Source organism: Rhipicephalus sanguineus, chromosome 4 (assembly GCF_013339695.2).
Source record: "Rhipicephalus sanguineus isolate Rsan-2018 chromosome 4, BIME_Rsan_1.4, whole genome shotgun sequence".
Classification (NCBI taxonomy): domain Eukaryota; kingdom Metazoa; phylum Arthropoda; class Arachnida; order Ixodida; family Ixodidae; genus Rhipicephalus; species Rhipicephalus sanguineus.
Genome location: NC_051179.1, coordinates 136830068 through 136839702, shown reverse-complemented (window position 1 = coordinate 136839702; position 9635 = coordinate 136830068). Strand labels below are relative to the sequence as shown.

At 47.3% G+C, this 9635-nt stretch overlaps 1 protein-coding gene across 1 annotated transcript in view; it reads left to right on the top strand.

The window, feature by feature from the left end:
* The first annotated feature begins 6524 nt into the window (after positions 1 to 6524).
* LOC119390732 (chymotrypsin-like elastase family member 2A) overlaps positions 6525 to 9635 on the top strand; it is a 29304-nt gene continuing 26193 nt past the window's right edge. Inside the window, exon 1 of the mRNA XM_037658421.2 lies at positions 6525 to 6672. Coding sequence (XP_037514349.1) covers positions 6588 to 6672 — 85 coding nt within the window. The 5' untranslated portion in view covers positions 6525 to 6587. The remainder of the gene's footprint in view (positions 6673 to 9635) is intronic.

Below are 9635 nucleotides of genomic sequence, written 5' to 3'. Positions count from 1 at the left end.
AGAGATAGTTATAGAGTGAAAGCCCATTATTTAACAGCAGAATGCTTTGCCAGCGTGTGTTCGCTTACCTGCTATTTTGTAGAAAAGTGGATGGGGTGCAGTAGGCCTTAGCAAAACGTGGGGGGAATATATGCAAAAAAATAAGAATGAAGTGTAGGTTTTGTCATAGCTGCACAAGTCAATGAATGTACAAAGTCTGGAGAGTAAATCTAAAATTTGAAAAAAGAAACAGTTCCTTCATTGAAGGACAAGTGCGGGGGCAGTGGCCTTGCCAAGCTGCCATGATGGTAGCTTTATCTGGAAGGCTCAATCGTCATTGATGTGCGTGATAGAAATAAATTATTATTATTATTATTATTATTATTATTATTATTATTATTATTATTATTATTATTATTATTATTATTATTATTATTATTATTATTATTATTATTATTGCTATATGCCTGTTGAAATAGCATAGCTGACATCTGATGGCACCGCTTCGAACTTTACAACGGCTCAGTGTCTCGGTGCTGACCTGAAGTATACATCACCTATGATTAGCACTAGCTTGAACTTCTAAACTGACCAAACGGAATGTTCTAACAAGGTGAGCAAAGTGACGTATTGGGCTTCGCATTTCGCAGTAACTGTAGCGCTGTTTTTATAATCATCAAACAAGGTATCCGTCATCCTTGATGCACGTCATATGATAAAGCTTATCCAGAACTTGCCCTCGGGAACAGGCTTACAAGGGTTCATATTCAGTGAACGAAGCAAAAGATGAAAGTTCGTTTTGCTCTTCAGACACTCAGCTCGTCTGTGGCAGACCCACTCGACTTGTGCCAACTCACGTTAAAACTTCCGCAATTTAAATAATAATAATATCTGGGGTTTAACGTCCCAAAACCACGATATGATTATGAGAGACGCCGTAGTGGAGGGCTCCGGAAATTTCGACCACCTGGGGTTCTTTAACGTGCACCTTCCGCAATTTAAAGGTGCACATACTACAGCTGAATTCATTAAGGCTTTTTGACCGTCTTTTTGATGTCTTGAATTCAAGTAAGGCGCCTATCCCAAACGCCTCAATAAGGCGCCTATCTCAAAAGCCTCGATGAGGACTATTTTTGAAAAGGTTGAATCGTATGTAAACGGGCTGAAGCATGCGAATGGAAAATCGCTAATTGAGGGCCTCAAAAAAACCAGCTTTGTGGGGCTCCTTATCTGCATCCACAGTGTCACAGCACTTTTGGCAACAAGAAAGATGTAGCACTTGCTCGCCCACACAATGTATCAAAACCAACTGGAAACATTTCTTGATCCCGTAAGAGGCAAAGGGGGTATAACAACTGCCATAATGCATGCCAATTAGGGCAGAAGTAGCATCAGTGCAGAAGTAGCATCTTCAGGGGCTGCAAACTGCTCTCGCGATATTGTGACCGTTCTCGGCCCCTCAAGTGATGGAAGCCTAGTTGAGTTGCCAACACCTTGTTCTTCGTTAAGAAGGTCGTCTTTCCTGCAGTCACTGAACGACGATACCGATCACGTTCATCGGATGGATTGCCCGAAAAGCCTTTCGTCTGTTGTCGGCGCAGTAGTGCCATACGTAGCATGTTGTGGCACGAAGAGTGCATGAAAGCGAATTCTACGTGTTATCAGGCACGCTTCAGGCCACGTATTATGGCGTAAGAAACAGCCTTCAAGAACCTTGCAGGACAAAAAAAAAGAAGGCTGGGCTAAGTAAGTTGCACTAGCCGTCCCATTCCCATGCTGGAATGAGACGCGGAAGCTCGCAATTATGCAGCCCGCGCTGAAGCTGCGCTGTTTCATGCCTGGAGCAAGATGGCCGCCAGCCGGTTTCTCAAGCTTCACCCACGCCTATAGGGGACCTCCACTACAGAAATTTTACAGTGAAAGCTGTTATCAGGTCACAACGACAGTGGGATACTCTTCCGCCGCCGCCGCCGCTGGTTTCCGTAACAACTATCGCGCGAAATAGGAAATAATAAAACGAGAAAAAATTTCCAGGAACGTCGGCCACTACTGACTATCATCATCACCCAAGCATGATCACCTCTAATAGCGGGTAAGGTTCCATGCCCTTGACTTGACTTTTCGAGATCAAGCGATGGCGTCAACCTGGGCGAAGATACCACCGGTGGCGCATGTTGTTCTTTGCTTCCACCCCCTACGCCATTTGGCGTAGTGGGTACCTTGCGTGTGTATATGTATTGGTTGCTCCAGGAGAGTCGACAACGGGCTCTAGAAAGGCCGCTATTCCAGCTTTCGCTGTGACTGTGCTGTGTGTTCAGCGCTGGCCTGGCGATATTATGTTTACATCCTTGGGTGTAGCACGGTTGCCCCTAGCATCCCGGGACTGCGCAAAGCTGTTTCACGGGTTTTTCGGTGAGCCGCCCGGATAACTATAAGGGCGCAGCGACATCGATTCAACAAAGGGGATTGCTTGCATCGCTTCAACAACAATCAAGAGCGTCCCGCATGTGCACAACGAGGCTGCTCGCAAACGTACAGAAGTGACAGAGCGAAAGAGAGAGAAGCGTTTCGTATGAACGCCCGACCAGCGCAAGCGAAGACGCCAACGGCAAAATTGAAGCCAGCGCCTCTGTCGTGCTTCGTAGTCGTAGTGATCTCTTTTGTTGCGGCGTCGTCTATTTGGGGTTCAGCGAAAAAGCACAGGCAGGGAAAACGAAACCCATGCCAAATTACAGCCAGCTATAAATTCCTCAAATCACAAATAAAAAGTATCTGCTTCAAAATTGTTGGAGGACCCCCTAAAAGGCATCATGAACCACCCCTTGGGCACTGTGAAAAAACATATCCCGCGGAACGCGGGCGCTGTTTTGAGCAAGTGGAGCGAAATCTTGCAGTCACGTGCGGCGAGGAGAGTTTAGAAGCGGAGCGCGAAGTTCCCATTTTCTCAGGCGCGCTCTTTTCATATAGATGCATGTGGTCACCCTCTTCGGCACGAAGCAGATAGCATGCTATTGGCCATTAGCTGGCATAATAATCAAGGGCGCCGTTTGGATCAGACGTGCTTCTTTGCACGCGTTGCCGCCACGTGCCGGCGCCGCGCTCCAGTCTGCTAACGTTGCACAGTGGCCACACTAGTGCGCATGGTAATCCGAACGAAAAGAGAGATCGTTTTCAGCACGCGCGCTCAAGGTGATGACGTGCCTTTACCTAACTTCTGTCCCCCGTGCCATTCTTCCCTGTGTTGCTTCCAGCGCGATCGTCGTGGCGAGAAATGATAGAAAGCGCTTAAAACGTGCCACAAATTCCAGTAACTCTGCTGGTTCTCGACGGACTCGAGAAATTTTTGCTGCAGTCGATTCGTGAGGCAATCAACGCCGATACTGAGGTCATTCGATGATTACTTGCAGAAGTTGTTCAGGTCCCTACTAAACCTAACGTTGGCCCCTTTCGATTGCAAGGCTTCTTGTGTTGGAAGTACGTTGCCATATAAACAGCATTGCCTATGAATGAAAGAGTGCGCCTAAATAGAGCCACTGTGTGTGGGTCCACATCGTGCTGCTCCATATTGCGTTTTATGCATACCTTGCAACGCTGAGGGAGGGGCTCAACTACTGTGCTGGACAAGATGTATAACACTGTGCGTTTAGTTGCCAGCTTTCATAGTTGTAAAGTCTGTATATGCTGAGCGCGGTCTACGCGAGAGCCGCTGCGACAATCTCCAAGTCATAGTCCTCACAAACAAAACAACAAAATGCAGTATGTTCAGAAGCAATGTACTTCTACGTATAACATACCAATGTTCCTTTCTTATCATGCTTGCAAACTGTCTTCACTTAATACTCGGCAAAAAGAAAGAAAGCGCATTTGCTGGAAATTACACGGGACAGTCGCTTATTGCAATCGCAACCACCACAAGAACCCTTACTCCCTGTCGCCCACAGCCTTTAGTGCTATGTAGTAAACGTTGGGTATATGGCTCCAGCGGAATTAAGTTCGAATAACTGACTGAACGCCGGAGTAGTCATGTCTCGAATAGCATTCTAAATACTGGCTTAAGAATGGGCCGTCTTCTAAGGCCGCACCCGAATTATAAAATTGATCATGCCTGCGAGGTACTCAATAGTGTTATGCTGCAATACAAGAGTGCCTCTTGCCACTATTTAGCCACTGCACTCAATGGTCGCTGTGCTAATCTCAGTCTGCTTGATCGCACCATTCTACATGCGTTACGAGAATTTAAGAGAGTTGACTGTTGGGCTAGTTGGTGTTCAGACATGGGAACCATCGTTAAAGGCGCAACACCACACAACACAAGAGAAGACCAGACGAGCACAGGCGCAAACTAACAACTGATTTATTGAAGGCAGATCTCCAGGCATATATACCAACAGGCTGCGCAGGCGCAACGTCACAACAATCCTCGGAAAACATCAAAAATATCGCGAAAGAAAATCAATTTCAGCTTTGTAAAGCGCAATGGAAGTGTCGCTGACACACGCCTCACCTGCTTTCCTGATTAGAAACGCTTCTAACGTTTCACGAGCCGTTTTTTGTCTGCTTCTACCTACAATTTTTGCGCATCGGAAACGTGGTTCACAATTCGGGCATGTCATGCAATGGTCGACAAGATGGCTTCGCTCTTTGTTAATTAGATTTCTTGTGTGTTCCCTGAGCCGGTCATTGCCTGTGCCTGTGCTCGTCTGGTCTTCTCTTGTGTTGTGTGGTGTTGCGCCTTTAACGATGGTTCCCATGTTACGAGAATTATTTCCACAATTTTTCGACCCGACTAGCAATCGAGAGCGGAGACTATGAGCCTGTGAGGCAATGTTCAATGGCAACTACCCAGCTTGAAAAACTAGTATCCTGTTCTCTGACTTTCATTCCTAAGAAACCGTACTAGTTTGCCAGCAGCCGTGGTCCAGGAGCAAGAACTTCTCCTGTTCTTGTTCGGCGAGGTTTCAGAACCACGGTAACTAACGCTGTCTGAACCTGGCGCTGAGGAACTCGTGCACGAAAGCAGCGCCGCTTCTAGTTCGCCCATAGAAGCGGATGCTCCATGAGGGAACGATGTACGAACAGTGGCCCGTCTACTTCACCATTTCTGTAGCATTTGCCTCGACGGCAATGATTCCAAGGAAGTGTTCTGCGACGTGAATGTGTCTGCGCTGCAGATACAGTGCTGCGGGATTTCATATACGAATGATTGTCCGAAGGCGATGCGAGGACCCCGAACAAGCCTCCGTATTATCTGGATAAGCTTTCTGAGACGCAGGAACATGCAGAAAGTTACGCGCCGTCATGACGCCAACTATTTTGGAGTACTTTGTTTACTTTGGCGTTCGTCTAACCGATCTCAAGTCATAAGTGGACATTCTGTATCTATATAACTGCACTCCGCGCGATGGCTAATCAGATGAAGTTTCTTTCTATCGACGCCAATGTTGGTTCGTGTTTAGATCTTCCGCAGCGAATTCGTAGGTGCCTGTTGAGTACTATCAGCGTCAAATGAAACGCGAACAGGGGCAAGCGCTAACAAAGGCATAGTGCGTGCCATGCAGTCATCACCACAGAATGGCGCGAGCATACGGCTTCGCAGCACTGCACCATCCCACCACAGGAATATAGTGCGACATTTTAGCTTCTGCTCTTGTTCTGATATGTCAAAGGAAAAAAAATAAAAGAAAATAAAACTGAATCGACCAAAAGCCCTCTGCACGCCCAAGCTGGCCACCACCACCACCATATCGGAACTACAACAGAAGCGACACTAACGCTTGCTGCTATTCGCGTTTCATTTGACGTCGATAATGCCTGTTAGGCGCTGTGTTTTCACATTGCAGGGTGCAGCGCCCTTCAAGTACATCACGCAGCGACAAATAACTACTTCGCATTTACGCACCATCAGAATTACATAGGCGTCCTCAAAGTCGCCTTATGATAATTTTTCTTTCGGCCGACATGTGTGTTGAATGCTTCTGAATATTGACGGAAATAAGAATGTGCTCACGGCAATGAGCTTGCCAATGTAAGAACGACCACACATCTCTGGCAAAGACTTAATTACTTCGCTCATGACTTTTTTTTTCGCAACCTTGTCACTGGAATGATGTGCCGATGCAATTACACTGCAGCGAGATTGATTGTTTTCGCTGCAACACGTTTGTAACATACACTGTCATGGACCTGAGTCATTCCATGGGGAGCGAAGAAATCTCCGTTTCGAGTCTCTGCACTTTCGCACGCACTTTCTCACAGCCACGAAGCCGAATGTCAAGCTTGCTTTGGCGGGGCTCCACCGCATGTGCCGACAGACGCAGAAGGGCCGCATCACTGATTGCTGCCGCTATCTTTTCACGCCCAGCAACTTACGGTGTCCGCTTTCAGCGCACTTTCGTCAGAGTCTTAACGCTGGATTGAGTTTTCTTCCAGGAACGCGATTATTCAGCAACAGATACGGGAGTAATAAGGCACCGCACCGGAAGAAGAGCGCCTCCCACCGTGAACGGCGGGAAGCCCAGAAACTTTCTTAGTTTTTGGCGAGCTCTCATTATAGCTCGCCGCCTAGTTGCTTGTTGACGACCGTCGCTGTTGTCTTGAGTGGCAACACTATGCATCCAAACTCTATACTCTCAAAGATAACGCTGCTTCTGATAACCTTCGTCGACGGCGGTGGTGTACACTGTCAAAGAACGGGTAAGCTATATTGTTGTTGTTGTTTTTTTTTTACCTGCCACACGAGAGGTGCATGATCACACGAGAGGTTACTGACTCATTGTGCAGGCAGGTTGAACAATTTTGGGACCACTATTTTGCTTAGTCAGTACTGCGTAAATGCCACTATTCAATCTGTCCAGCCGTGCGTTGTAATGGTGGCAATGACCGGCAGTATTTTATAACACCGCCTAGAACGCATTCATTGGATAATCAATATAATATGAGGAGTGTTAGTATACCTGTTTGCTGGCTTCCGTAGCACTTGCGCCTGTGCCTGAGTCTGTAGTGTTTCTAATGCGCCAATGAAGGGAGAGTACATTTGTCACTTGTCGGACATTTATAATGCCCCAAAATTGATATTTCATTAACATTTGCGCTTTCGTGCGTGGTCATGTTTGTAACTGTGCCAGCAAAGTTGTGTAGCGGCTGCGCTTGGTGTCGTATTGACAACTGTTGTTTGCAATTTGTATCTCACTTTATTTCGGCGACAAACCCCAACGCCTCCGTAAATGTAGCGCATAAAAAAATAAATACATATCAAGGCACCGTGCAAGATAGTGCTCATTAGCGCACGAAGAACAGCAGCGCGCGTGTTGCATTGTTACAGCGACCGCAACCGATTATTGAAGGCGTCCAAGTATTCCAGAAATCAGTTCGGAATAATTAAAACAATATGCCTCACACCAACGTTAATCTAAAGCCTAAAAAGAAATTAGCAACCCGTCTATCTGCTGTCACCATAGCAATGAGGCAGAATCATTTTTAACTTAAGGTTTTTCGATGATTGCAGTTGACCACCCGCCGGTCGTCAGCTGGATTTTTATTTTAACGCGCTCTACGACACAATAGGCCGCGCCACGGTACGGTGGTTAAGTGGTTATGGCACTCTACTGCTGACCTGAAGGTCGCGGGGTCGAATCCCGGCAGAGAAGGCTGCGTTTGCGATGGAGGCGAGAATGTTGTATGCCCGTGTACTTGGATTTAGGTGCAGGTTAAAGAACACCAAGTGGTCGAAGTTTCCGGGGCCCTCCATCACGGCGTCCCTCAAAAATACATCGTGTGGTTGGGACGTCAAACCCCAGATAGGACACAATAGATCAGGGGTCTCCAACACGCGACCCGCGATTTCACGAGGAACTAGATGTTTGCGATATTGCCAAGTGGTACTCGTAATGTTTACTCGCCATTGCGATTACTAACGATTTGTTCGGGTAATACAGAGGGGGGACTGGTCTCAAGGACTCTTTTTTTCGTGCAGCACCCAATGCGGTCACCACGTGTTTAAACGGAATCGCGGAATAAAATATATATATCTTACAATCGGCGTCCAGAATTCAACCATTCTTTAGGTCAGAATCATTATGTTTCTCGAATCCTGACACCAAATCCTCTTGAGAAACGATCCATGTGTGATATGTGGGAAATGCGTTCTTTCAAATGGCAGCGTTAGGTGACATTTTCCTACCCCCTCCCCCCTTGCCCGCTTTACCCTCGCGCATTTTCTGGTCCATGCAGGAACAAGTTTAATAACGGCGGCCTGCTATGTGATGTCTGTTTGAGGCCCCTACAATAGATGAGCCCTGTCCAACCGAAAGTTCAAACAAGAAAAAAAATTAGTACGGCTTGGCTGCAAAAGTAACCAGTGCTTCCTGTTGCACAGTTTACAAATTTTAGACCTCCGCTCGCATGATGTAAACTTGACTGAATCATGTTAGCTAGTACACTCACGTAAATGTGCTCTGTTAGAGGCTAAAAAAAAAGAGGTTTCAGTACCTGTAACACGGCTGAGGATTACATAGACACCTAACTACAGCTAGGGCTAAACTCGTGAAACAATAGAAGTGACGAAAGCAGCGCGTCAGCAGTTTTCCGAAACATTTATTTACAATATTCTTCACCTCATTCATTGTTGTCTGCTGCGTTATCAGTAGAAAGCCCCTTGTCGAAGATGTCCTCCCACAAGCAGTCTCCTGCGTACCGTCATCGTTATAACGTAATCTTGGTGGCATGATTATTTTCAAGTGGCCCGACAGCACGGCAGCAGCGATAATGCGTAGACAAACGTAGAGCTAGTAATACGTGGAGCAAATTCTCGGATGCTAAAATCTGCTTTTACTGTCCAGGCTTAATTTATGCCACGGCACTAGAATTTCTAGAAGCGGTGGCCTTCACTGTCTTTGAATCAGGGCAATAACGCGAGCAGGACATTAGCCCAGGCAGCACGCCGCCATTGGACCGATCTTGGCCCAACGGCGGCAAAAGGCGGCAGCAATATTGGCCCCACGTCGGCAAATCACGCTCGCGCTACTTTCACCCGCATCGGCCCGACGTCGGCTAGCCGCCGTTGGGCCGAGGCGGGCTTGCCGGCTTCGGGCCGACGTGGGCTAGCCAGCGTCGGTCCGAGACGGGCCTGCCGTTATTCAGCCGATGATGGCAAGCCGTCATTGGGCCTATGTATGCTAGCCGATGCTGGCGTGGTGTCGGCCCCGCCGACGTCGGGTAGCCGCCGGCGTGACCGTTTACACCCGTTATTATGTTTTAGCAGTGGTGGCTTACCGTGCGTTAAGTACGGTAGTACTGTACCGTCGTGGTCTGCACGTGGCTAGTTTATATGGAGACACCAGCGGTAGTTGCTCGATGCGTAAATTAACTTGATCAGGCAGGCTGATACACGTCTTAAAGAAAAATGGCTGCGTGTCGACCACGGCAGTTCGGTATTACTGTGGTTACTTTACTGTAAGCCAGCAGCGCTAAAATAGACTATTCGCGGCCCAACGGCATTCATCGACGGCCATTGGTGCCATATTCGAAAAATGCTTCCTAATTAGAACGACTGCTCCACTGATGTCTTAGTGTGGGATTAAGACCCACAATTCTGTCGAACCGTGCAAGCCCGAGAACGAAAGTCAATATTGTCTCTAAGACAACTAAATTAATGAAAG